Source organism: Botrytis sinoallii, assembly GCF_014898435.1.
Source record: "Botrytis sinoallii strain Bc 23 chromosome Unknown BSIN_009, whole genome shotgun sequence".
Lineage (NCBI taxonomy): Eukaryota > Fungi > Ascomycota > Leotiomycetes > Helotiales > Sclerotiniaceae > Botrytis > Botrytis sinoallii.
Window position 1 is genome coordinate 2,354,714 of NW_024066036.1, and position 27,721 is coordinate 2,382,434.

A 27,721-nucleotide genomic window follows, 5' to 3' on the forward strand; every position below is an offset into this window, starting at 1 on the left:
AAGGCCGAAGCTAACATTTCGAGTAATCGTCTAGACTTGAACTTTAAAAAAATCACGCTCAACAACGCGACGCGATATTCAACCCCCCCTTCGGCATGATCTTCATCAGCCATGCAACTACAGCTTCACAAATTTCACAACTTTCAAATCATCAAGACAACTCACACTTTCATCAACTTACAAGCTACCAATCAAATTCACTTCATCAAAGATGTTTTTCAGCAAACGTTTAGTTTGTTTTTACTGTGGACGAAAGTCAAATCTAACATGGAATTCTCAAATCTCATATTTTGAATGTGAAACCTGTGAAGCCACCAATTATTTGGATAATAATGGCAATATTACAGATCCACCGTCGGCGGTCACTGGATCAAATTTGAATTTTCAGGATACCCAAGCAAACACCACTCAATCATCTATATTCTGCGAACGATGCTTGCGGAATCAACAATACCACTACGATGTCATGAGGCAGCTCAATGTCGAGCTTGACCCTGAACATCCAAATTACCAGGCTTCTGAAGAGAAGATCCGTGTTATCAAGAAAGACCTTGACAAGCGTTATCCAATGGTTTGCGAAAATTGCGCACCAAAGGCTCAGGAACAACGTGATAGAGCAGACAAATTCGCAAAATCTGACTGGCTTGGAAGGTTGAACGCTCTCAGCGAACGAATCAGAAGCCAAAAGACATGGAAGGATACCTTTCAGAATGTCATATATCAAACCCTCCTTTACCCAACTGCCTCAAAAATCTGGTACCTCGTTGTTATCGGACAGATGCTTGCTCTTGTTCTTGGCCTCTTTAATGTTACAGATATCCTGACCCAGACCTTGAACTTAATCCCCTTTTTAACGAACAACCTGACACTCAACATCATCTCTTTTTTGGCATCTAAGAGATGCTTTGGATGGAGCATATTTCACAACTTTTTGTCATGCGGCATGAACCCATTCTTCTCACGATGGTATCCAAGAGGAAATCCTAAACGTATCGCTGGCTTCTTCGACTGGTATGGATACCAAGTACTCTTGCAACTTGTCTTGCGAGTCATTCTATGCTCCACGTTCGAAAACGGACTTTTTGCACACCTTTCATCCCACATAACGATGATAGCCAATATTTGCACCATCTTCTTCAACTTTTTTATTGCATACGGATCACGTTTCTATCTTGGTCCTAAAAAAATTGCGCTCTGGAAATCAACCCCAGGCCCAATATACACACCATTGGCATTTCAGACCTCAGAAAAGTCCGGCAATGCATTGTCAGATGTTCTTGATGAAATCATGGCCTCAACACCAAAAGGCCATCATCGAACACCTTCACCACCAACACACCACTCTCAACGAAGCAGCCAGTACAATCAAGAACAGTCATATCAACATGATCGTCAGAGTCGCACATCTGGTTTTAACGAAAAGGCTTCCGCAAATACCTATGCTCGAAACTCCAATCAACGCCATGAAATTCCGAGACAAACGGATCTTCTTCTGAAAACTACCACCTCTGGCTTGAATCCAGTCGAGTTCAATCATTATCTAGCAACTGGTGAGTTGCCAGACTGGAAATTGCAAGAAGGCGAGGAGATGGATTGGGACCCTACCGTTACTCGTGTAAACCATGACTTCAACATTCGTCATCGTGCTCTGGACACGACATCCAACTATGAGACCCCCGTACAACACTTCGGTCAATCGCCATCCTCTTCGCAATCCCTCGCTCCATTTAACGGCCCTTCTCCATTTTATGGCAAATTACCAGCGGCTCCAATCAGTCCGGCTCATCGACTTCGCAATCCACCAAACAGACCAAGACTTGAAGCGCCATCTGCCCAGAGAAAGGAAAATTTCTTCAACAGCATGACCCAAAAGCAGACTTTTGGCCAGACGAACAATAATCGCCATGAGATTCAGATTGCGAATCCAAAACTTCATGTCCCAGAACCTAAAGCGTACCAATTGGACGATGGTTTTGAAGAGGCTTTTGGTAAATTTTCGCTCAAAGAAAGTGAGGATTTGCCCACTCAAGAACTCGGAAAACTGAGCTTTGGGAAGGCTCTAGGGTTGAGCTTATTGCTCGGCGGATTGGCGGTGGGCGCAGGAGCTTACTATAGCTCCAATTCCTCATCGCAAGACGAGGTTTCCTCGTCACTTGAAGCAATGACAATTGAAAACACCTCCACTATGTAGGTGGGGAACTTCCTCCATGGGTTTTTCCATGGGGCACGTAAGGACCCTGAGATTGTCATTGATTCACTTGACTTGGAACATCTTGTCTTGCGGTGGGGACTCGGGGACTGGAGGATCGGGATTATTAATGGACTTGGACTGGAGTTTTAGTCTTATTGTATAGATTGATTTGGGATTTGGCTTTGGAACTGGGTTGGAAATTAGCATGGTGGTTTTATGGCTTGTATTGAAAGACTTCACGGATTATGAATTATGATTAAGATACCCTGTATAGATAACCTACTTATTAGAAATAGAACAATAACTCGATTAATGATTATACTTTTTAGTGCTGAACGTTGAAAGTGATTATGCAACACCATTGATGATTTGGCAAGTATTGGAAAGTTTCCCAGCTTTTCAACATTTCAACATTGAGTCCTTATTTTTCATCCAGGCAAACTTCCATGAGGTCACTCGTGGCTCCAGAAAAAAAACCACATGGTATGTAGTTGCTTCCACTTAACATTCATACCATAATCAAACCTCTTTCCTCCAGCAACATTTCCCCCGCTCTGCAGATGATTTTGACTACTTCTCATCAGCTTTCTCAACACAACAACCATTTGGAACGCAATGGCGACATCACCAATCCCCCTCTCTTTCAACCACTAAGTCTGATATAAATTCTGGTACCCCCAAAGAGATAAACAATCTATTCATCTTTCATGATTGCTGTTTGAGACAGCGGATTATCAACACCATGGGTATTTCTGGCCCAAACTATCGCAAGCCTCTATATGATGAAAGCAAGGTATCAATTCCTTCTCCTGGCTCCTTTGACAATTTCCTATGGACTTTTCCCCTCAGGTTCGATTCTATTACGATCATTGTGAGGCCGCTGTTCGTTTTGGATGAGCCTGGAAATTTATGGATTCAGCATAACGGTTTTGATCTTTTGTACATGAGTGTGTACTAGGTAATCTTTGACTCGAATGATGAAAAGCAATTTTCTTCTACCATCGACCTTTAAGTCACCATTAAACTCTCGGTATGGAACAGCAACCGTCTTCAGATCAAGTGGTGATTTTTCGGCTTTCGTAGCCACCAAGAAACGTTCAAAGTACGGACAGAAAAAGTCAGGCAATACCATTGGTACTATGCCATTGTCCAAGGAACTCGAGTTTCAACAATATTTTTTCAGACTTCTCTTTACAGAATTCAACGAAACTACAAAATCAACAGCGTTGCGGACATCTGACCCACAAATTTCTCCTTCGAGAAGGGCGTGAGGTTTCAAGAAGAAAAGTCACGAACTTACAGTATGGGGAAAATGGTTAGATTGAGTGGTTAAGACATGAGAGATACCAACCAAAGAATTGGGAATACTTAGCACGGAATTGCTTTTTAACTTAAACCTCAAGCTTTCTTTCGGAAGGGACGATTCAATTTGACACTTTTTGATTTACAGACCATCCAGACTGATACGGCATACCGCCGATCCTGATGTTTCGACACAGACAATATCATAGGCAATCGACTCACCTTTCTGCAACCCTAAATTTAAATGCAAGTAATCATTCCTCCTCATCCCCATTCATCATAAATAACTTATAAGCTTTGGTATTTAGCACCGTCCTACTTGTTGTTTCCTTACAGAAATAAGCTTCATACAGAGACAAAGCCTAGAATGTGTCTCAAATCATCCGCGATTTCTAACTGGCACCCACTGACACCGGGCACTCCGCTATTGTGAATCAGCCCAATATCAAATGCAACCGCCACTCTTCAAATCATTAGGAATTCTCAGTTTAATTCTCAAGAGGAAACTTTATACATGCTGGGAGAGGAGGCTTGAGCAAGAAAAAGAAAAGGGAGAACGCGGATAACAGTATTGCATATTTCTAGAACCTCGTGGAGCCTCCACGAGATATCCAGACTGAGACAAGTGCACCCTTGGAGGTAAGTGAAAAGGCTTGATCGGGGAATTTCACGGTTGTTTCCGAGAATGATGCCTACTGCAAGCTTGATAGCATCTCACCACGCTTCAGGAAAATGACTGCACAAAAGTCCCAGTAGTTACTATGTCCGCAGAAACATGGGACTTGGGAGAATAAACTCTGAACTCTCGGTCAACCGCATCTGCTTGTGCGAATAAGGAGAGCCATTAAACTTCTTCCTTCGGCAAGTTCTTCCGCTATCCGCAAAAATCATATCACCAATAGGACCCTTCTCGTCAGTGATGCTACCATTGACAGCAACCTTTTCTCGCCAGGAAGCTTGTTTTCTCAAAGGCTGGTAAATATCGAAAAGTTAAATGCTTAATCTGAAAACCTTTTTTTACCACCGTTTTGAACAACCAGATTGTAATGCTGACAAGAGAACCCCCAAGTGAAACATTTCGAACATACCCTCTGGTTTTCCCGAGATAAGAGTCAAACAAGAAGCATGATGGATGGGGTATTCAATGGGTCTTAAATTTGAGGGCTTATCTTTAAACTTCCACAGAAGTTTTCGGAAAAATGGAATTTGAACACCAAGTCGACGAAATGCTAGGCCCCTTAACCGCGGAACTTGATGTCAAGATTTATATACACATGATGCCTTAGGCATTGTTCGGCATTCGAGAAACAAACAGCAGTATTTGCACATTATCGGCGCCTTCTTGTCAATGTCGATCTTTATTTGTAAGACCGTTGTTTTCTTGCACAACGAAAGAAATTTGGTGGCTTCATGGAGGGGAACTTGACCCAGATCAATGGATTGGTTTCGATGAGACTACGGTATCAACTATGTCACAATTCTCAGGGAATCGTAGACTAATGACTTAGTTGAATGCTTGGCGAACGTAGGTATTGTCGAAGAAGTGCGATTGCTTGCCATGTCTTGAATGCAGTCATATTAAAGACTATCGGTTGCTATTCTCAAGATCTAGTATCAAAAATTGCGGAGGCCTTGGTCAAATATAACCACCAGAACCCAGCTGTCTCCTCGTCATACTGACAGTTTTTTACGTGCCGGAGAAAATTGCCTGTTCAGCAATGGTACGTAGGACAGACAGAGCTAACCATCTAGTGAGGTGTCGATGACATGTACTCATACCTCGAAATTATAAAGACAATGATTCTACTCGTAGTCTTATCGTTAACAGAACTACGAGTGCCGTCCACGTAAGCTTGAGTTGGGAGTAGGTATGCAATTCATATCCCCCCATCAACCTGATGCATGTAGCAAAATGCCAAACATTCTGTGATAAATCTAGAAGCTGAACAATGGTCTTTTGAAGACGCATTTAAGGTTCTCATGGTATGAATAATTTTTCTTGACGGGACAGATGGTGATTGGTATCTTGGCGAAAATTGAGTTTAGTCAAAGCTCTATGGGGATTTTCTGGAGTCCCCAAGTAACCTTAGGGTATTCTATCAGCCACGCTAGATTTGGGAATGATTTTTCCTGGTGAGTAAGAAATGGCTATTGGTACGGCAAACACTCTACATATCGATATCGCAAGAATGGAATGCGAGTAAAGGGTTTCTGACATAGAGTAGGATTCAACAGAGATCATGGTGGCGGGGACTCGAAGTGTGTGGGGTGTTTGCCGCTGAAGGGGGATATTCCGTATGGTCATATTTTGACTGGCAAAAGCTAGCTGTCGTGGCTGTATACCCCATGGACTTGTCTCTCTTCCACCGTTACGCTTTTGGGATTAAGCGTCGAGGAGATCATCCTGTGAGTATTTATTGATCGACAATACTGGATTAGACTTATGATGGCTCGGTTGGCTGTTTTTCTGGTTAGGCTAGCTGTATATTGGATATCACCATGTAGGGACCTATTACAGACAGCGGGAGGACTTGGGAATATCAAGTACTCATCTCCTATCGATTACCATTTATTACCTCGTAATAAGAAGTCTCCTAGCATTATCGCCTGTTATCAACCAGAGGGCACACCACAGGGCACACCAGAGGGCACACGAGCACACGAGCACACCACTTTCGCAACAGAACATCGGTAGCTTACACACACTTGAGCAGAAGGATCATTTGTGCATGATCTCTACAGCGAAATGTTATTTGGGGGTATCGGCGGTCTCCAGTAAAATGCAGTAACCCTGTAGAGACATGCCTTCAAATGCATTGTATCCATAGCTAGTAATGAAGATGCAGGTGCGGATGTAACGGGGAGCTCCAATTAATCTCCTGATTTGCATTTGCCGCTTAATTTCTATGTACACTGTACAGTGGAAGAAAATCCACAGTTCACTCACAGCCACGTCAATGAGCTACCTGGTATGTCCTTTGAAGAACATAAACCATAATTATGACCTTGTATGTATATTCAATGTATATTCACGTATATATATATATACCTAGGTATATCAAAAACATCACAAAAAGATGGGTCATGATCTGCTTTGTGACTCAATTTCCTGGTGAGTTTACGAGTAGTTAATAATAGGTAAAACCTTTATGGCTCAAACTCTGGGGTTCCTCGGAATGCATACCTAGTAATGGCGAAATGGGAAAATGTCCAGAGCAGGACGTACTTTGTACTCGTATGAGTACTGGGTATGAGTACTAGGGATGAATACCAGGTACGAATGAATATCTTTATTAGTTAAACCAAATCTGACCTTGTCTGCCTTAAGTTAGATTCATCGGACATTAATAACTTCCTTGGAATTGGCTTACCTAGACAGACAGAAAAGTACTTACTGTACTAGCTCTACTAGTAACTACTAGGTAGATACGAAAATCACCAAAAATCATCATTTTTTCTGGAACGATCAATTTTAGTTACGATTCGACAATTTTAGTTATGAATCTACCAAGTCTAGCTCTCGCACAATGCTCATTCCTTTAATTTTCCCCAGAATTTAAGGTATTCGGTATTTCCTTCTATTCTTATCAAAAATCGATCGAACTCACCTACCTCCTACCTCCTCCCTCCTCTTCCACGCAAAAACAAATCCACATACACCATCCAACCTTTCCTCTTAACCTCACACGACACCACGACTTTCAGCAGAACATCTACCTACTACTCTCAAAACATCTCAAGACCACCTTAACCGATTCATCTACAGCATGTTAATGAAGAAAGTTATCCGTGGTCAATAGCGGCCAACCGTCAGAGGATAATTTTCACTTGTCAAGAGGATTCCCTTTTTCCAAGCACCAACATACGCCAGAGATCCCTACCTTGAGGATATACTTAGATCCCTCAAAAACGACCATTGTCAAACGACAATCCGTACATATATCACTTTAATCTTCAAATAACCCTACAAGCATCAATAACATGGCGGATGAACTAGTCGCAAAAATCTCCCGACGATCGACAAGAGTTTTCGCTACAGAACAAGAAATTATGCAGCCAGGAAACGCAGGTGTCGCAGGTGTCGCAATGGCCTCTCATGAGGCCAGATACAGCAGCAATCAAGACGAGAAAGACAAGGAAAAGGACAAGAAGCACAGAGAGGCTAGAAGCTCATCCCACCAAAGCCCCCTCCAAAGTGCCGATGTTGGAAAGGATATTGGTACATTGTACCCTGCCAAAACCGAAACGATTGCAACGCAAGGTAATTGGATTAAACTCATATGTATTCGTTCCTGTATATTGGATCATTAGCTAACGTGAAGATTGGACAGTAACCAAATCAGTTGATACTACCAAAGCTTCGGCCAAGGAGAAGCAAAAGGATAAAGAGAAGGAGAAGGAGAAGCACGATCTTAACTTTGGCGTCATTGCTCCAAATGCAATTTATCGTAGCAGCTTCCCCCAACAAGAGGACTTTGAGTATCTAGGAACTCTCGGTTTGAAATCTATCGTGTGAGTAATTGCATGACCGAGTTTGATGGCTAGTACTAAGTTCTGAAGCACGCTCGTCAAGAAAGACTTCCCTCCCGAATTTCTCGCATTCATGGAGGCTCATGGCATACGTCATTATGTCATCGAAATGCAAGGAACCAAAAAGGTCGATATTCCCGAGCATATCATGAACCAAATCATGAGGATCTCTCTTGACAAGGAAAATCATCCCTTGTTAATCCATTGCAATCATGGCAAGGTAATTAACTCTGATCCTTGTTCGGATTGGATCCAAGCTGATGAAAAGTTATAGCACCGCACTGGTTGTGCTGCCGCCATTATTCGTCACGTCTCGGGCTGGAGTGTTCAGTCGATCGTTGAAGAGTACAAGACTTTCGCCGCACCAAAGGCTCGTGATGTCGATATCAAATACATCACAGGGTATCAATTCTCAAGTCTCAGTGGGCTCGATCGTAATCAGTCAATTCAACCAACTGCCCCCAGGTCCCACAAGAAAGCTCGCACTCTCGCTCTTGCGGTCTTGCTTATCTGGATCTACTTTAACTTGATGAGATTTTGGGATCACTAGCTGGATGTAAGCCAACTAATTCTCTATGGTGTTTGGGTATATTGGGTGGGACTGGTATCTTTTGGGATAGGGCATTAGAAAGACATCGGTTATGCAGTGCGCGTTAAGGCCGATGCGATTCGGAGTTTAAAGGGTGGTATTGGATTACGGCCACCGCGCTTCACTTACATACTCAAGATAGAGTACAGCATTCTTATAATATACTTTCTTGTAATATGTATAAACTTCTAATTCACACCTGACTATACTCTTCATACAAACAACTCTCCAGACATTTCATGAGAAATCATAGATTCCAAACCCAATGACTTTGCTGGTGACAATTGACCGCAGAGTGGCATCCCCGCTACTGCTGTCGAGATTTTTCTGTTGATAACCTTTTGATCCCCTTACCCTACATACATAATATGATACAATGCCCCCAACCGTTATTATTCATACATTCAGAGAGTTTTATCCTCATTCTCCCTCTTGCCAAAAGCATATGTGATTCCACCACCAACCAAATTCAAACCTGCAACACCCATTGCAGCACCTCGGACCATACCTCTCGCTCCAAATTTACTCCCAATTCTTGCATACATGTTCTTTCCCGACGCTTTCCTTCGGTTTGCCAAGATGAGATAGAGACCAGACCAGGCCGCTGTTAAGCCAGCGGAATCAATGGCATACCCAGAGAGATTGAGGTAGGTACTGAAGAGGAAGACGGGGGTGAAGGCTAGGGGAAGAGGCTGGAGGGGGCGAGCATGCAGAGCGGTAGTGAAGGTTGCGAGTAGGACGGGGGGAAGAGGAGAGCCTAGCGTGAGAGACGGGTTAGTTTTCTTTTACTCTCGAAGCGATAGAAAGTGAATTGAATGTATGGGTAACCTTTCATGTGAGGGAAAGGACATGTTCAAATCTGTGGAGGGGTCAATTGAGGGGAATGAGACTCACGGCCCCAATCTTGTGCGTAGGAAATTGTAGTCTTTTTGGCACTTTCAACTGCCTGGTCTTGATCGGACATTTTCTTCGATTGGTAAAGTAGATTGTTATATGAAAAGTATGAAAATATGAAGAGAAAGCTTCAAATAGACCGTAAATACCGTACCGTGATGTATATTTACATTGATTTGTATACTCGTATGCAACCAATCTATACGGATTCTATGACGACCGGTACACAAATAGCCATCACGTGCTTGTATGTCCCAAAATTCCGGTGTACGATACAGTCCATGCATAGCGCACGATAGCGAAGAGAAACATCGACAAGCACTTTAGCATCGTGGCCATAACAAACTGCGACACCATCAAGATATAATAATTATTAGCATTTGCGAAGCCTCAAGTTTGATAATAATTGGGACATTGACACGACAAGATACACTGTTTGGTCTGCGATCCTTACAATTCAACAAATAACGGCGCAATGCCGGCTACCACTTCTGGCGCTGATACAAAGGCCAACGGAACCGCAAAATCGCGGGAACATAACCAAGGGAATCAAGACCGCAAATATACAACCGAGCAAAAGGCTGCGGTCATAAGGGTCAGAAGATGTGCGCCCACAGCATTTTACGATATTTTGGGGCTAGAAGAAGTTAAAACGACAGTGACGGAGTCGGAGATTAAAAAGGCCTACAGGAAACTGAGTTTGTTGACTCATCCGGATAAGAATGGGCACGAACATGCGGATGAAGCTTTTAAGATGGTCAGTAGGGCGTTTGGGGTTTTGAGCGATAAGGACAAGAAAACGCAATACGATAGATATGGCGGGGATCCAGATAGTAGATTTGGTGCAGGAGCACCGCAGTCAAATCCCTTCTCGGGATTTTCGCAGAGAAGTGCTGGGGGAGGGGCTGCTGCGAGACCTGGTGGGAGATCTATGTGGGAAGAGGAGATTAGTCCGGAAGAGATGTTTACGAGATTTTTTGGAGGAGGAGGTTTTGGTACGATTCCCGAGTCTGGTAAAGTTGATTGGAACTAATAGCTTCTTAGGTGGTGGTGGAATGTTTAATGATCAGCCAGGATTCGTTTTCAACCTGGGTGGTGGACCTGGTATTAGAGTACATCAATTCGGGGGTGGAAGACCAAGGAGGAGGCCGAGAGACCCAAATGCACCGCCAGAAGCACCAGCTTCGTTGACTCAGACCCTTATAAATATATTGCCACTCATACTTCTCTTCGGTATACCTATATTGTCGTCACTGTTTTCTGGAGGTGGTTCTAGTGGTCCTTCTATGCGATTCGACAATCCTATACCGCCGCATACCCACCACCGAGTCAGCTCAAGAATGAATGTTGACTACTATGTAAACCCTGCCGAGATCAAGGGTTTTAGTGCACATCAATTTGCACAAATCGACCGAGAAGCGGAGGTTCAGTATGTCTCACGATTGAAGGTTGGCTGCGAACAAGAAGTACAGCAACGAAGTCAGTTACTCCAGGAAGCCCAAGGCTGGTTCAGTAGCGATGTAGATAAGATTCAACGGGCTAGAGACATGCCCATGTCGAGCTGCAAGAAGTTGGAAAGTATGGGTGTCAGGAATTAATGCTGATTTTGACGTGTACACGTTTATGTAGCGTATTTGCTTTGTAGCAAGGCGTTTGGGCTGGGAGCATTATGCGAAAGACTGGCTGAATGACTTTATGTGAGGGTTTTTCGTTACAGGTATAATAGAGGACGATTTTCAATATAATACAGTGGCCGCAGTCATCTTGGTCAATTTATGATCACTGTCTCGAGATATCGATATATACTCCCTTCACTCGAAACTCTTATTCAAGAATTCACATATAAAAGGTTTAATTTGCTATCGGATCCTTTACCTTGTAATGAACTTCATATTGTTTCTCGGCTCTGCTATTGTCCTATGGAAAGAACAATTCAGCCATATTAGACCGATGTGTTCTGATTCTGATTTGCATTGAATCTATAGATGAATGATTTCGGGTCTGCACATCTAGTAGTAATTTTTATATCAAAAATACTGTCAGGGCAAATCTCATTTCATTCATGAATAGTCTGGAAAGAATTCTATTGTGAGACTCATAATTGCTTTGTCATCCATTGAATGAGAGGTGAGGCTTGTTTGTACAGCATGCAAAAGACGGTACGAAGAAGTCCCCAGGTAGAAGCTTCGAGAGTAACGTAAAATACCCTTGCAAGGCTTCCTCGATTATCAAGCCTGGAGGCTAATCGTAGCACTGACTGATAAAGCTATCCACCCCACAAGGCTACTATCTTTAGCCATAAGAGGCATCTCCGATACATCATATTATCAGCTTTCCAACACAACATTATCAACATTACAATTTGATAATATGGCAGATCAACCTCCTCAACCACCCAGTGGGCCAGATGCTCCAGATAAGGAGAAGATGGAGCAGGTAAGAGAATCTATTTCTATATGCTATTATACTTCCCAGAGTTCGCCGTGGCTAATTTTTGTAACCTCATAGATCCGACGCCGCCGCATGGAGAAGTTAACTGGTTCCGCATCTTCGAGTTCTGAAAAGATTTCTGGCGCGGGCGCAGACGCTTCAGCATCTCTTCCTCCTTCACAATCATCTGCACCAAAAGATAATGCTTCATCGGCTCAACCAGTTGCTAAATCAGCTATCGATATTAAACCTACGAGCGTCACTCCCACACCAGCTGCTAATCCTTTCGCGAAATTGGGCGCGCAAGCAAGCTCTACTGAGAAACCATTGTCTGTAAGAACTGATCCTTCTCAAAACGTTCTAGGCAAACGATCCAGAACTGAATCAGACATGCAGACACCTCCTCGCCCAGCTCCAACCACCCGCAAACCTAATCTCGCCGAAGAGTCTTTAGAGGACTACGAAAATCGAATTCTTGCTCATATCTTTCGAATTACTCTAGATCCCAACCAGGGAACCGATTCCTCGAATCATAAACTGATATTCCTGCCCGAATTGAGAAAAGAGCTCGAGGAGGAACATGTGGAGATTAGGTTGTCGGCCGATAAGCTTGATGGTGCTCTTATGGAAGCGTGCTCTACCATCCCGCATAGTAAACCCGTGTTCGACTACCTCTTGCCATGTTGGAAACGAATTATAAAAGCTTCAAAGGGTTTGCGGGGTTATGCGGGGCAGAAGGATGCGATTCTTAAGGAAGCTAAACGCTTGTGTATGAGCAATTGCATCTTTGCTGCCGAAATGCCGGACATTTTCCAGTTTGTTTCTTGGGACCGAGGAAGTCTACATCTAGCTAACATTTCCCAGACGAGAGATCAATCTAACTACAGATGTCCTCACCCCTTACTTCTTGTTGGAGCCTGGTGAGGATAAAGGCATCTGCCCCGACTTTCTCGAAGAAGCTGTAGCTCGCTTTGCGGAGGATGATATGGCCAAATCTATGATTGTCAAAGCATTTGTAGGCATGAGTAGTAAACTCTCTAATATGACTATGAATGATGTTTACAAGCCATACGTTCATGTAAGAAGCGTAGAATGGAGAGATCAACGACTGGAACTAATGTCATTTGTAGGCTTTCAAATTGCTTACGCAGTTCAACCCAATCACTACAGCTATTGCCGAATCTCCACTATTCCAAATGGCTGTTTCAGCAAATACCATCGAAAAGTACACACTACTTGGCCCTTTCTTCAGAATATCTCCTTTGCAACAAGAAGTTACTAGGGAATACTTCAGTGCGCCAAAGACGATAGATAGGCGACATATTGCCACATCTCAAGATGCGTTACGATTGACCTTACAAACCCATCAAAAAGATTTACTTGATATCATCAACCACTTTGTTCGAGCAAGTCCAATAGCCAAAAGCAAAACCTTGGATTGGTTTGCCTACATCGTAAATCAAAATCACAAGCGTCGAGCACTTCAGGTAGACCCAAAAGAAGTATCTTCTGATGGCTTTATGCATAATGTTACTGTCGTTTTAGATGGTCTTTGTGAGCCATTTATGGATACCACATTCTCGAAGATTTCAAAGATCGATATCGATTATCTACGACGTGCTCCTCGTGTTGATATTAAGGACGAGACCAAGTTGAACGCTGATGAGAAGGCTTCCGAAAAGTACTATGAGGCCACTGTTGATGGCACTTCTAATTTCATCTCCGAGATCTTCTTTCTGACGCTGGCTGCTCATCACTATGGTAGTGAAGCTCTTAATGCCACACATAAGAGTCTGGAGAAAGATATCAAATATATTCAAAAGCAATTGACTGCTATTGAAGCAGAACGTGTCAAAGTGGCACGGGTAAGTCAAGCACCCAGCCTCGAAATATCCCCACGTTTGTCACTAATCAAATTCAGGATCCTCGGGCTGCTGTTTTAATTGATCTGAAAATCAAAAGAATCAATGAGGTCCTAGAAAATGCAATGTCGAAGAGAATGGCCATTGAAGGTGTTCTGTCTGACAAACCTATGCAAGCAAAATCTTTGATCTTCATGAGATACGTTACTGTCTGGCTTCTGAGAATCGCTACGGAGTCTAATTATACTCCTAGTCAAACTATTAAGTATAATTATACATCTTGAGACATTCCCATTACAGTTAACTGACAAAAATTAGATTGCCTTTACCATCAACACCTCCTGCCGCTTTTGATTATCTTCCAGAATACGTTTTAGAGGATATCATTACCAATTTTAACTTTATCATTAGGTTAGTTCCTCTATTCTTCAACTCTTAGGAAAAGGCTAAATTTTTGTAGATTCATCCCTGATGTTATGATTTCAGCTGTTGGCGATGAGATCATTGCACTCAGCATCACTTTCTTGACAAATTCCGAGTATATCAAGAACCCTTACCTGAAGGCAAAACTCGTATCTCTACTTTTTGCTGGTACCTGGCCAGTGTATCATCGCACTAAAGGTGTTTTGGGTGATGTTTTGATGGGATCAAAATTCGCTAATGATCACTTACTTCACGCATTATTGAAGTTCTATATTGGTAAGTTTACAATTCAAATGATGAACTTCCATAGTACTAATTGTTTTCAGAATGTGAATCTACTGGAGCACACACTCAATTTTACGACAAATTCAATATTCGATACGAAATCTTTCAAGTCATCAAGTGCGTATGGCCGACTGATATTTACAGACAGCGCTTGTCGCAAGAAAGCAAGTATGTACAGCATGATAATCTGAAGATTTTCAAAGGTACTAATATAACTCAGAACTAATACGGACTTTTTCTTGCGATTCGTTAACCTTTTACTGAATGATGCCACTTTTGTTCTCGATGAGGCTCTCACAAAGTTTCCAAAGATCCATGACCTCCAAGTTGAACTCAGAAAGGAGGCAGAACAATCATCAATGACTGCCGAGGAACGAGAGCAGAAAGAAACTGCATTACGTGAAGCGGAAGGTCAAGCGCAATCCTACATGCAATTGACCAATGAGACCCTTGCTATGATGAAGTTGTTCTCTTCTACCTTGAGTGCCTCCTTCACTATGAAGGAGATTGTTAATCGTGTAGCAGCAATGCTGAACTACACACTTGATACGATCACTGGAAGTAAATCAACCAACTTGAAGGTTGAGAACCTGGAAAAGTACCAATTCAGACCAAGGGCCTTCCTTAGCGATTTCGTGGAAATTTACATCAATCTCGGGGTTCATGAACCATTCGTGGAAGCTGTGGCTAGAGATGGTCGCTCATATAAACCCGAGAATTTCGATAGCGCTTCTCGAATTTTGACACGTTACGGACTGAAATCAGCGGAAGATCTCAATGCCTGGGAACGTCTCAAGACCCGATTCAAGATTGCCAAAGAGATTGAGGATCAAGATGAACAAGATTTGGGTGAAATACCAGATGAATTCTTGGATCCTATCTCCGCAGATCTCATGGAAGATCCAGTTATGTTACCTACCAGCAAAGAGGTTGTAGATAGAGGCACTATCAGTGCTTTACTATTGGGTGATCAAAGAGATCCATATAATCGTGATCCGTTGAAGATTGAGGATGTAATTCCAGTTCCAGAATTGGCGGAAAAGATTAGGCTCTGGAAAGAGGAGATCAAGGAAAGGAAAAGAGCTGAGCGAGCTACTGTTGCTGCGGCTGCGGCGGATGCAGCTTCAAAAGATCCGATGGATCTTTCAGCATAGCGCCACTGCATAATTGTTAACATGATGTGAAGCGATGGGAAAAGGAGAATTGCAATACACAATGGGCATGAATTGGTGTTATCTCTTCTATTGTAATTCTGCCTGTTTGGAAAGGCGTATTGAGTTTGGGAAAGGAACTTGGAGAGGAAAATCCATATAAAGAATGAAGGAAAGATTAAGGAATGAATAAATGATTGCATTGTTAACCGATTAATATGGTTACGAGCGCGAAGAAATGGTTGAATTGGGGATGTTTCTAAAGCGGAGTTTTGCACACATGAATGTATAGAGGAAGACTCTTACTAGTTCGTATAGAATGTGCATCAGCGAATTAACACATGATTTACGTAGAAATATGCTTTTCGAGATCCGTTATCCATGATGTATAGATATGAGGTGGTGGTATGGGTTGAGTTGAGTTGAGTTGGGGGTATCATTGGTTTTGTGTAAAGTTTGTCTAATTCGTGGTCTAGAGGTGTGATGGATGGAGTGTGTATGAGGAGGGTGTAGGAGGTAAGAAAGAAATTTCGGGTTTTTGTTATATATTGTTGAAATATTTCTAGTCTGGAATAGAGGTGAGTGGGAGGTGAAATTTGAAATGTGAAATGTGAATTGTGAAGTGTGAATGTGAAGGGAGTTAGAGGGAATTTGAAGGGAATTTGAGGAATTTGAAGGGACCCCTTTTTATCTCGCGTATTTTTGGGGCGTTGGGCCACTAGTGCGTGTGGGGTGGGATTTCTTGTTTGTTTGTGTTTTGGTGATGGTGTGGGTGTGGATGGATGGAGAGATGGATGGATGGAGAGATGGATGGATGGAGAGATGGAGAGATGGAGAGATGGAGGATATATTAATGAAAGGTGATTCGATATATTTGAGTTTAATTGATCGAGAAAAGTAATTAGTTCGGATTGCTCAGATCAGACCAAATTAATAAAAGAGAGAACTTTATTGAAATGGAATTTTTGTTTTGGGGAATGATTAATTATCTATTAATTGTGTGTCTATCTATCTATTTATGCGTCTATATGTCTGACTGACTATCTAAATATGTATCCCTAGGGTGTGAAATCCAATGCTTGTGTATAAATGAGTGTTGGTGTGGTGTGAAGAGGTTTGGTGGTAAAGACTGCTTGAAATAGAGGAGGAGAGAGAGGAGAAAGAAAAAGAAATCCAACGATATGTATGTACTGTTTAAACTGCTTGATTTATTCAAAACAGAGAAAGTAAAAGAAAAGAAATCTAACGATATGTACTGACCAAAATGCTTGATCCAAGACAGGAGAGAAAAGAAAAAAGAAGAAAAGACAAAAAGTCCAATGCAAACGAGTAGTCTAACCGAGGATATCCAAAATTGAATCGAGAGGATTGGGAGTGCGGATTCTTCTACCATGTTGTCTGAGAGACAGTTGGATGCTGTAGAAGAGAGGAGCTTAACGCCGAGTTGAAGCATTAGGAGCTCGTGGACCCGATGGCGACTGCGATGATTTGTTTCGGCTCGTAGAATTATGCCCCCGCATTCCCTCCAAAGACAGCATCACTCCACTTATTCGCCGTTGTGATTCGGTTATCGAGTTCTTTTTCTCGAGCTTTAAGTTCATCGATCTTTGCTCTCAACAATACGTTTGGGTCGGTGACGTTATCAAGGGCGGGTGGTTGATTAGTGAGGTTGCTTGTGAGTCTTGCGATTTGTTTTGTGTTTTTTGCTTTCTCTTCATTGCATTGCGCGATGGTCATTTGGGCGACGGGGGTTTTATCAGGGAATTTGAAGCAGGCTTCGTCGAAACTGGGCATTTTGGCGGATGGTTTGGGGATCTCAGTGGATGATTGAGAATGAGGTTTGGATAGGATTGGAGATTTCGAAATGTTTGGAGCTGATTATTCGGGATAGACTTGTGTGCTGAGATGTTCGAAGAGGAGATTGAAGGAATTTTCGAGGTGAACTTTGAAGTGAGAAGTTTTGTTCGTTTTTGATTCTGTTTGGAACTGAGATCCAGATGTTTGATGTTGATAGTTCAAAGGAAAGGTCTCTCCAAAGGGGGTAACAGAAACTATTTATGCCTTTTTAGACACAGCTATCCCCCTCGAACCCCCCCTCGATGACTATCATATGTACCACATATTTTGGAGTCATTGTATTGTAGAAGGATGACTGAAAACATATCTCGTTGAAAATATAGGTTTCCATGTGGTAGATGTAGGATTCTGACGGATCTCAAGGGTGCCATGTGGTAAAAGGGGTAGCTCGCGTGGGGAAATCGTGGAAAACTCGTGGGTGTGGGGTATTTGGGAGATAAAGCTATGATTCTTTGGGAGTGACTGGCTTTTGTTAAAGCTATTTTGGGAAGTAGGTATTGGATCACTGGGTCATATACATAGATGGAGTCATAAGTATGAATATTGATAATGTGATGTTTGTGTTTTAATATTGTTTCCTCAAGAAATGTGACATCGTGGGAATTCATGAGAATCCATCTAGCAAGGCAGTATCTTGATTGTGAATGTATTATGCCGAGAAGTTGATTCATCGTCTGAGAGCCGATTTGATATTTTGAATGTTTTCTTATGCTAGCTATTCCCATTTCAAATGTTATGGAAACGTCCATTCAGAATGCAACTGCAAGAATCAAAAAGATATTCAACCCTCTATAAACATGTCCCTTATCCCCTCTATCTCTAACCCCCAAGTCTTAATGCAATATAAATCTATAACCAGATATACACAACCCAATCAACAAACAAACCAAAGTACTTCCACCAAAACAACACAAAATGATCCCCTTCTCCCATCCCACGACCACCCACATCCCATCCAACTCTCTTCCCCGCACAACCCAACCCTTCCCCATCTTCCACCGCTCCTGCGACTCCAACATCTACAGCAGCAAACAGCTCCGCACCCTCTGGACCAGCGCTCAACAAAACCAAAACATGAACGAAATGAACCGCGTGGGCGTGTTGATCCAACATCATTATACCATCTTGAATCAATATCGGGATCGGATTCTGGAATATACGGTGCGGGAACACAGTGTAAACGAAGGAACGAGAAAAGAGTTGAGACGGAATTTGTGGGAGGAGTATGAGAGGATGGGGTGACGATGTTGGAGGTTGAGAGATTTTTGGGACGGTGTGGAAGGTTTGGTAGGGTTTAGTTTTGGGGCTAGGGATTGGGAGTTGAGGGTATGGGGTGGAGAATTGGAAGGTTGGTTTGGGAGAAATAGAGGTATAAATAGGATCGATTAGGCTTGATGACTAGTGAAGCTCACTTGTTGTATTCAGTATCTCCACTCGCATAGAAATAACATCAAGATATCAATATTGCCCGCTTCATTTTTACACTTGTGACCATTGCAATATCATATGCCAAGATCGTGGACTCAAGCTCAACGAGTCTAGCACCAGAGATAGGGGTTTGGAGTATATCAAGACATCAAGATGTCCACTTTAAAGGTCTTAGCCCTCAACAACCATCATGAAAAAAACTAACCGCTCAGCGCTTTAAGCGAGCGAATCAAATTCTCACACAGTCACTACAACCTGAAACTCGAAAGCAGCAAAGTCCATCCTACCCGAGGAATTAAGCAACTCCTCCTTCTTTGTAATATTCTATATAAAACTCAATACTACACCGTATTTTAGAGACTGCGTGAAGATAAAAACATTGTAACCCATTCTCTGCAAGAAGATCCGCGGTTGTGAGCTCACTCGAGGTTTCTGCGAAGGATCAGCGTTGTAGGCTAGGTGATCTCTATGCGCAGTATGAAACTCTATCTCCTCTTTAGCATTATATCCGGCGCTTTGAATATACAATGTCGGAATTGTTCAAAAACAAAGGAGATGAAATACTATAACCCAAGTAATCTACTCACGAACGACTGAGCTATCGCTCACTTGAAAAAGAGAATATATCTTACAACGAGCATACAGTGAATGAGATATCTCGGAGTGCATATAATCCACGAGTAAAAACCTCTCGTGACAACTGTTCAGTGTATCAAGCTACCCTATCTACCCTATTAAGAACAATCATAAGCGATGCTCACAAAACCAAGGCAGCCATAATATATGAAAATAAGGAGACCCTTCTTCTATTTTCCATCGACGTGATGTATCTATCACTTATTCACTGTAATGGTTCGAGGCTATTTATATCATGAGGTGTTACAACGGAGGAGTCATGTTGGAGATATTCGAGTCACCTCAAGAGCTTCCAGGTTATGGTTTCAATGATATCTCACTAAATTTTTGACAGTCACTTAAAAAGAAAGCCGCTCTCCTAATAAAATATTTGGCACTACAACCTCAGTTCGTTGAATCTCATGTCATGTGAATAAACCTTCTGTGTAAAATACTTTGACACCCTTATAGAAATCCAGGTCGATACGGTGAAAAAATCATCAAGAAATCACACATACATCAAAAAAGCAGAAGTTGTGCAATGATGACCTCTATGAAATTTAAGAAGTATGTTAAATCTAAAAATCACGCTTGCTATTGATCTCCCTCCGCCTTGAGCATCATACTCATACTACCACTAAACCCTCACAAAACCAGAAATAGACCAAGCCAACAAATACCCAAACCAACTCCAAAGAAACTCCCCTTCAAAATCCAGACTAGTCCTATTAAAAAATCCACCCCGCAAACTTACACTGATAATCCCCAAAACATCACTTACATCCATGCCTCCCAACCCAATCTCCCTCCTAATCATCACCATCACTCTACCTTGACTGTCCCTTTAACTGTTTTATCTTTTTCTCCACCCTATTCAACTCCCGATTCAATTTATCTTCCCGATCATCCATCACCTTCTTCGCAAACGCCACTGCCCTGCTTGTCACTCTCTTCCTACTCTCTTCTTCCCTACCACCTAGTGCCACCTTCGCCTTTTTTAGAAGAGCCTTTTTCGCATTATACCTCATCTCTTCCTCTTGAAACTCCTTTTGGTATCTTGCTTCTTCCTCTGCTTCTCTTTCTTGTTTATCACTAGCCTCGCGCCGGATATCTCGATCTCTTGCCGCTTTATCTCTGCTCGATTTTTTTTCATTTGCTTTCTTTTTTTCTTGAATGCGCTGCTCTTCGTTCTTCTCATTTTCTAGTTTCTCCAACCTCTTCGTTTCTTTCATAGCTGCTGCAAATTTATCCTGGATAACTTTTTTCTTCTGTTCCTGTTCAATCCGTTTCTGCTTCTTCTCTTCAGCCTTTTCCTTATTCTTTGCCTCCTTCTCGTCTCTGATTCTTGCCTTCTCATCTCTAATTCTTTCCTTCTCCGCAGCTTTTTCTCGCATCAAATGTTGTTGCCTTTCGAATTCCCCTCTCCTCTCATTCTCTCTTCTCTCCGCGTCTCTGGCCAAATCCTGCATTTCTTCTCCCTCTCGCGCCCTTCGAGTATTTGCCTCGACCTCCAATTGTTTCAACTTTTCATCCACTCCATCAACTCTAAGCTTGAGCGAAGGCTCCTTACATGCATCTGAAGAGGCAATCATATCCAATTCTCGCCTGCAAACTGCAGTCCTCAACAGCGTTTCAGGAGGATCAATTACTCCATCATTCCACTCTTGACGTGTGGCTGCTACACCCTTTTCCAAATCTTGTATATGTGAACGACCCTCATCAAAATCATTATGTGGCTGATGGTGAGTAGATGTACGCGGGCCATTAGAGCGATGGTGAGTAGATGTACGTGGGCCAGTAGACCGATGTTCCTCCAGAACTTCGCTGCCACCGTCGGATGATCTGGAACCATACGAACCATACGAGCCATACGAGCCAGACCCAGATATTGACGAATAATATGATCCAGAACTATGTGAGCTAGGCGCGACTGCACGGTAGACCGAGACAGGTCTCCTACCAGCTCGACTACCAGCTCGACTACCAGCTGCAGATCTTATCGACATGGCTAAATGTTGTAACCCGGTAATATCATTGAATGTAAGGATGTGTTGTTGAATTCAAATGTAAAGATATGTTATTAAATCCGAGACTACCGACCGCAGGACCGAGATTCGAGGTTTCGCGGATTCGGAGTAGAATTCTTCTCTTCCGAAAACCACAAGTAATGGAATAGAGGTGACGGGATGGGATGCGATAGGCCAGGATGCAAAGGAGCCCAAATCGAAGTGAAACGAAGCCCGGGGACGTGAGGCAACGCAAAGTGATGGAAAGCGTAGAGAGCATGAGAGAAAGAATGCAAGAGGTGCGAAGAAAGCCAATCCAACGTTTTCGCAAGTTTGGGTTGTTTCTAAAAACTGTTTTGCATTGTTGTCAACATCAACATTAATATCACAACGCAAAAGTATCAATATGTGTACTAAAGTAAAGAAACACACAACGAGAGAAGTGCACACTCCGCATTGAATATCCATCTCCACCTTCACTCATACCTAAAAACTCATGTAATGATAATGCGTCATAACCATAAACACCAGTGACTTGACCATAAGTTCTAATCATCCTCATCCTTGCTCAACGAGTCACGTCACAAAGGGTGAGCGAGCGAGAGCGAGTGAGTGATTCTTGACAACATCGATTACTCACGTAGGGTTGAAATTTCGATTTGTAGATCAGTTAGAAAGATATGAATAGACACTATATGACTGAAAAACAAAAAGGCTCTATTGTGAAATAAATCACATAACATAGGAACATTGTTCATAAAAAGAATCCCCAGACTTTATACGATGTTTAAAAAGTGTCCAAAACCAACCTCAAACGAAGACTGGTGAGTTATTGAGAAGACAATTAACGTTCAAAAACTTTTTGGGCATAATATGAAATAACAGTGCAACCAGAAAAGACAGTCATTTCAGATTCCTACACTTACGAGAGTAACACTGTTGCGATACGAGTGAATATACGCATGTGAGCGCTAGCTCACTAGCGTACGCAAGTATTGCAAAAAGCTTTCATAGCTTTAGAACTTAGAATAGATTAGACACAATATCAATCAAAACAGTATACCTATTATGAAGACATCATAATCACCGCCGAGGTGATACCAACAAACACCTACCCGCCTACCCACCAATCCATCCAACCAGCCACCACAATACACACTACATCTTCCTCAAACACCAAAGCATCACCACAAAAAACCATCATTCCATCCTTCAATCCTTCCATCATTCATCCATCTACACCACAGCCTCTACAACCTTGTAATCGCGATAGATAGATACCAAAAATCCCAACGAGGCAGCCAGCGCAACAGCCAGACAGAACCAAGCCCAACACCAAGCTCAAAGCTCAAAACTCAAGACCAAGAGAAATAGAAGAATCTCACCCAAGACGATGAAGGAATAACTTAGCAGTTGTAATGAAACAACAAGCCAAAAAAACCTCACTCACACATCTACGAGATAACTTGATCTCAAGTGCGATTTCAGACTCTCACTTTGGATTGAATAACTGGCCCTCTTCTTCAAGATTATCAGACTGTAATCTTTAGACCACACTGGCCAACCCTCCAGTTCTTTCACATTCATCAACTTTCAATTAGCATCTTCCCGTGGAAGCCAGATATTTCCACTTAGGATATAACATACTCGCCTCTTGACAAGAATATTGAGAGAGAAAAGATACATACAAAACATACCTAGGTACCAGAGTACACACTTCACTTGCGAATAAATCATGCAGATTTCATCATAATCAGCATACTCGGAAGAAATCTTATTTATTTTGAAGTCCCTCTATGTAAAATTGACTTATTCGATTCAGTCATTGTCGTACCATAATTGCAGACCCATGCTCCATGTGCTATGCTATGCTATGCCGTACTATACTGTCCAATTTCTCACAGAAAATGTAAAATCAAGTGCTCCGGATTGATCTCTTCATATTTTAGAAAGACCTGGGTATCATTTTTTAACTAAAAAAGAAGAGTTGTTGCAATGACGACAAAAGCAGTCATCGAAGAAAAGTAACTATTAACCTGGTTTCCACTCGAAGTTTGGGTGGCAGTAGCAGTCACAGATGATGACGCCGACACGGTTGTTCCAGGAGACTGAGCGCTAGCTGAGGCTGATTCTTCCGGGAGTAAAGGATTTAAGCTTCCTGTTTGAACAGCAGAAACTACGGAGTGTGTGTTAGATAGAGATTCAGAAGCAGAAGTGGTTACTGTGGATCCAGAGCCAGGAACAAGGACGCTGGTAGGATCGACAATGGAAGTGCTAGTGCTATATACGGGGACTTGTGTAGTAGGGGAAGGAGTAAGAGTAGAGGTAAGCCCACCAGAAGAAGATGTTGATGTTGCCGAGGATGTAACAGCTTTCTTCTGCGCCAAACCTACAATTGTTAGTACGTGTATCAGAAATTGAAGCATAGAATAAACTTACCAACACGATCTTGATCAACATCAAACAAGGCATACACGTTCTTGAAGAAAGTATCGCCAATCAACCACGAGTTTGTGTCAACCACAGCCACAGCATAGACATTACTTGTACAGACCCCATCCACTGAAGGCCCTACCCAATCTACAGACGAAACATTATATGTAACTCCAGAGAATGTAAAGGAGATAGATGTAGTGGTGGAACAAGGTACTGTCCATGTGTTATTGTCTGTGGTAACAGCATCGGGTACAAGTGCATGGAATGCTATCACATCTGTTGGTTGTCCAAAGATATAAGACGTTCCACTATCGAGGTAGCCCAATCTCCCAGTAGTACTGAGTTGAGTATTGCCAACTCCCACGCTATCAAGAGAAAGTGCCCAATGATTTGGGCCGTTTTTGGCGACACTTGTATAACTTAAATCACCACTGTATCGTGAAGTATCCGGAGCACCGAAGTTGATTTCTCCAGTATTCGTACCATCCGAGGCACGGTTCAAGTCCATTCCAAATACATTGGCCTTGAGAGACTTCGAGCTAACAACGGTCTGTAAGAAATTGGGAACCGGACCAGTTTGTTGAGATAAGCCTAGAATGCCGGAGAATGGGAAAGAGTTGAACTGATCACTAGTTTTATTGGCGATTCCTAGAGTTAAAGGAAGACTCATGCCAGCAAAATTGATCGTGTCGGTGGCATATGTTCCGGTAACATGGCCGGATCCGTACGCAATATCCAAATCCAAATTGACCGCTTTATAAGTCGCAGAGTCTGCTGCACCGAAGGAAGCACGAGTCTTGCATGCACTAGAGGTACAATCGGGACCCATAACCCAACTTGTTCCAGCTCCTGTATCAAGCAACATCAACAGAGGATCATTCTTGCTCCCTAGTTCAACCTGAGCAAAATAAGAAAAGTCAGTTCCGGTCTGCAGGATTCCCGCGCTGTTCGTCTGTGAAGGAGTTGCCGCAGTCTGAATCGATAATGATGTATCGTCATATTTCACGAGATTGGATTCACGCTCTTCGACTTTAGTAGCTTTAAGTCCCATTCCAGGGTTATATTTGCGAATAAGTCGATCTGTCAGCTCGCGAATCTGAACATCTCTGGGTTTATTGGCCTTACAATAATGAGTTAGCAAAAGCAAATCAAATCGAAATAACTTCAACTTACAGATGGGAGCTTTTGGACAAGCTTGAGAACAGCATTGTTCTCACGACTTTTCCCGCTCCTCTTGGATGTATCTGGAAGGGACTTGTATGATTGGTGCCTCCATTCTGGGACAAAAGGGTAAAATGCCGTGGAAAATTGGAAGAGTGCAAATAATGCGAGCAAGACGAAGTTAAAGGACCACATGATTGGTGATAGGATAAAGTATCTCCAAGAAGTGGGGTCTCGAAGTCAGCCAAGGGCCAAGCACACAAGTCGAGCTCTCAAGTGATGAATGTCGAATGTAATGCAGAACTTTGAGAAATTGGGTATGTTGTGAAGTTGAATTTCCAACGAGAAATGTAATCAATTGAAGGTGGTAGATCTGAATTTCTGGAGATCTAGACCGTGAATGTTTGATGAAGAAAAAGAGAGTGTCCTCGAGGGGGAATTTGAATCAGGTATTGTCTCTTTGGTAGGATCAAATGATTTGAATTGTATCATCCACTGATGGGTGAATTTGAGATGAGCCTGACTGGGAGTACCGGACCCTATGGATTTTTGTTTGATATTAGATATTATGATTGTCGTGTGATAGTAGATGTAAAAGATTAAAAATGCCAAGCTGGTCAAAGACAGTGAAGCCGTCAACTGTGCTTGTTACGATTTGAATATGTACGAGAGTGTAGAAGAAGAAAATGAGACGAAAGTCGTGAATGCCAATTATGAGATCCGTATGGCAGCTTGAAGATAAGAAAAAGAGATGTCCCCTCCAAAGAAGTTGAATATGATCCAATCTTATGAAACACAAAAAGGAAAGCCCGGAATTATGAAGATATTCGGGATGTGGTGAGATAAGGAAGAGGGAGATGATGTAGATGTAGAGAGAGGTAGGGGAGGGGAGGAGAGAGTTTAAAAAGGAAGTATGAAGTATGGCACGAGTGAAAGTAGGAAAGAAGAGGTTGCATTGCTTGGCCTTGGCTTGCTTGATTCGCTCTCTTGATTTGCTGCTTGATTGCTTGCTCTTGAGTCTTGACTACTCCAAGTGCCAGTAGGGATCTAGGAAATCTAGAAATCTGCTAGGAACTGCTGCGAGACCAGAATCCAAAGGTTGCATCAAAAAATAAATCAATGTGGAGGGAGCTTTCGTCGCTCTTGCTACTCTTGCTACTCTTGCTGCTCTTGCTACTTTTGCTACTCTTATAACTAGCGTCTGTTCCTGGTGGGAAACTGTAGGCTAAAGCCCAATTAGGTTAAGCTCGTTTATGGATTTGGCGATCATTAATCTCTGCTGCTCCGATTAGTTCCAGCATTTAACTGATTCAAGACCCTTTCATGTACTTTTCTCCCCTTTGCTCTCTTTCGGTCGCTTTTTAATATTCCTTTTAATCAGGGGTCAAAGATCTACTTACTCAAGAGACTCACATACGGCGAGGCTAAGGATATACTTTATTGTGAGTGGTTACCAACCGCATCGGTGGCCTTCAAAACTGCATTGACAGTCTAAGGCCTCGGCGGAATCAATCCACTTCAACCCACCGAGCCACCCAGATATCATCCCATGTTATTGATATACAGACCTAAGTATGTATGATATCGTCATCATCAGCAATTACTCCTCTTCAAATGAGGGGAAAAGAGAACTAACTGGCTCACAATGACTCTTGGATGTTACGGCTGGAGAAAGAATGATGTGGATGAATCGAATTAGTGGGATAGGAGGTCGATGCGATAAGAATTCACATTCTACACAAAGTTTTGATTGTTGATATTCTTAACTTCTAGATTACCGTTTACCAAAGTACATGCCAACCTCCCTACCTACTACCTACCTACCTACCTACCTAGGCATTGGCGCCTTTTGCGTTTACGTATTGCTAAATACAGTCAAAAACACATCTACCACCACCAGGTATCTAGGTTAGTCATTTCAATGCAACTCTATAGCCATTTTTGGATGCTAATACAGAAAAGTCAATTCCATTAAGCCAATCATAATTTCCTGAATAATGGGATTTTTCTAAATTACGACGACTTCACTGTCTGTGCTGAACGCCACATTAAGTATCTGAGAGAAGACCCATCGGAAACTTGAGGTGCCACTCGAGATTCGAGACTGTTCTAACTTTTTAATTGGTGATATACCTTTTTCAATTAACGAACCGTCTGAACTCTGAAACATAGACTCTGATCTCTCACGAGTCACTACGAGACTACTTCAATTGTAATCATGACCCTCTCTCGAGCCTCTACGGGCCTTACCGTGAGCGAAAAAGACGTTCCTTTCTTGGCCGCCCAATTGTCTTGACTCCTTGTCATATCAATATTTCTTTTTCGTATGTTGGCAGAAACCAGCCGAATTAGATGTCGCTACTGCAAAAAGCCATGTTCGTGTTGCACCCGTGGCGCAAACCAGTCCGTTCGGATCTTGGGGGCGCTGTGAATCCCCCAGAAATGTTTCAATGCAGGGGCCCCTATTTTGGATTATTTTGATGAATATGTCAACGGTCTCAATTGTTGGGAAATTCTCGACGTCTTCCAATATGGGTACCTTGGTGTTAAGTTGTTTCTAA

At 42.4% G+C, this 27,721-nt stretch overlaps 9 protein-coding genes across 9 annotated transcripts; 4 read left to right on the plus strand and 5 right to left on the minus strand.

The window, feature by feature from the left end:
* Positions 1-211: 211 nt before the first annotated feature.
* Positions 212-2,191, plus strand: EAF02_006188 (uncharacterized protein; the record flags this gene model as incomplete). The annotated part of the gene is made up of 1 exon (XM_038902236.1): positions 212-2,191. One exon carries the CDS (start codon positions 212-214, stop codon positions 2,189-2,191), a length of 1,980 nt encoding a protein of 659 aa, XP_038758453.1.
* Positions 2,192-7,474: 5,283 nt separating this feature from the next.
* EAF02_006189 (uncharacterized protein) lies at positions 7,475-8,573 on the plus strand (the record flags this gene model as incomplete). The annotated part of the gene is made up of 4 exons (XM_038902237.1): positions 7,475-7,754; positions 7,825-8,005; positions 8,054-8,243; positions 8,298-8,573. 4 exons carry the CDS (start codon positions 7,475-7,477, stop codon positions 8,571-8,573), a joined length of 927 nt encoding a protein of 308 aa, XP_038758454.1.
* A 443-nt stretch (positions 8,574-9,016) lies between these two features.
* Positions 9,017-9,576, minus strand: EAF02_006190 (uncharacterized protein; the record flags this gene model as incomplete). The annotated part of the gene is made up of 2 exons (XM_038902238.1): positions 9,017-9,369; positions 9,507-9,576. 2 exons carry the CDS (start codon positions 9,574-9,576, stop codon positions 9,017-9,019), a joined length of 423 nt encoding a protein of 140 aa, XP_038758455.1.
* Positions 9,577-9,981: 405 nt separating this feature from the next.
* On the plus strand, positions 9,982-11,104 carry EAF02_006191 (uncharacterized protein; the record flags this gene model as incomplete). Its single annotated transcript, XM_038902239.1, has 2 exons — positions 9,982-10,501; positions 10,551-11,104. The coding sequence occupies 2 exons, from the start codon at positions 9,982-9,984 to the stop codon at positions 11,102-11,104; spliced, it is 1,074 nt and encodes a 357-aa protein (XP_038758456.1).
* Positions 11,105-11,876: 772 nt separating this feature from the next.
* On the plus strand, positions 11,877-15,660 carry EAF02_006192 (uncharacterized protein; the record flags this gene model as incomplete). Its single annotated transcript, XM_038902240.1, has 9 exons — positions 11,877-11,942; positions 12,015-12,751; positions 12,801-13,014; positions 13,067-13,801; positions 13,858-14,063; positions 14,117-14,209; positions 14,259-14,497; positions 14,548-14,674; positions 14,727-15,660. The coding sequence occupies 9 exons, from the start codon at positions 11,877-11,879 to the stop codon at positions 15,658-15,660; spliced, it is 3,351 nt and encodes a 1,116-aa protein (XP_038758457.1).
* A 1,503-nt stretch (positions 15,661-17,163) lies between these two features.
* EAF02_006193 (uncharacterized protein) lies at positions 17,164-17,451 on the minus strand (the record flags this gene model as incomplete). The annotated part of the gene is made up of 1 exon (XM_038902241.1): positions 17,164-17,451. One exon carries the CDS (start codon positions 17,449-17,451, stop codon positions 17,164-17,166), a length of 288 nt encoding a protein of 95 aa, XP_038758458.1.
* A 912-nt stretch (positions 17,452-18,363) lies between these two features.
* EAF02_006194 (uncharacterized protein) lies at positions 18,364-18,627 on the minus strand (the record flags this gene model as incomplete). Its single annotated transcript, XM_038902242.1, has 1 exon — positions 18,364-18,627. The coding sequence occupies one exon, from the start codon at positions 18,625-18,627 to the stop codon at positions 18,364-18,366; it is 264 nt and encodes an 87-aa protein (XP_038758459.1).
* A 1,757-nt stretch (positions 18,628-20,384) lies between these two features.
* On the minus strand, positions 20,385-21,563 carry EAF02_006195 (uncharacterized protein; the record flags this gene model as incomplete). The annotated part of the gene is made up of 1 exon (XM_038902243.1): positions 20,385-21,563. One exon carries the CDS (start codon positions 21,561-21,563, stop codon positions 20,385-20,387), a length of 1,179 nt encoding a protein of 392 aa, XP_038758460.1.
* A 1,695-nt stretch (positions 21,564-23,258) lies between these two features.
* EAF02_006196 (uncharacterized protein) lies at positions 23,259-26,381 on the minus strand. The gene is made up of 3 exons (XM_038902244.1): positions 25,173-26,381; positions 24,003-25,119; positions 23,259-23,952 (listed from the first exon to the last, which is right to left on the minus strand). The coding sequence occupies exons 1-3, from the start codon at positions 25,353-25,355 to the stop codon at positions 23,537-23,539; spliced, it is 1,716 nt and encodes a 571-aa protein (XP_038758461.1). The 5' UTR covers positions 25,356-26,381; the 3' UTR covers positions 23,259-23,536.
* Between the last annotated feature and the right edge of the window lie 1,340 nt (positions 26,382-27,721).

Bases quoted from the DNA above. Each gene is read 5' to 3' on its own strand.
- EAF02_006196 (XM_038902244.1), bottom strand. From the start codon at position 25,355: ATGTGGTCCTTTAACTTCGTCTTGCTCGCATTATTTGCACTCTTCCAA. The intron at 25,120-25,172 runs GTAAGTTGAAGT...CATTATTGTAAG, and splicing joins TTGTCCAAAAGCTCCCATCT to GCCAATAAACCCAGAGATGT. The intron at 23,953-24,002 runs GTAAGTTTATTC...TAACAATTGTAG, and splicing joins TGTTGATCAAGATCGTGTTG to GTTTGGCGCAGAAGAAAGCT.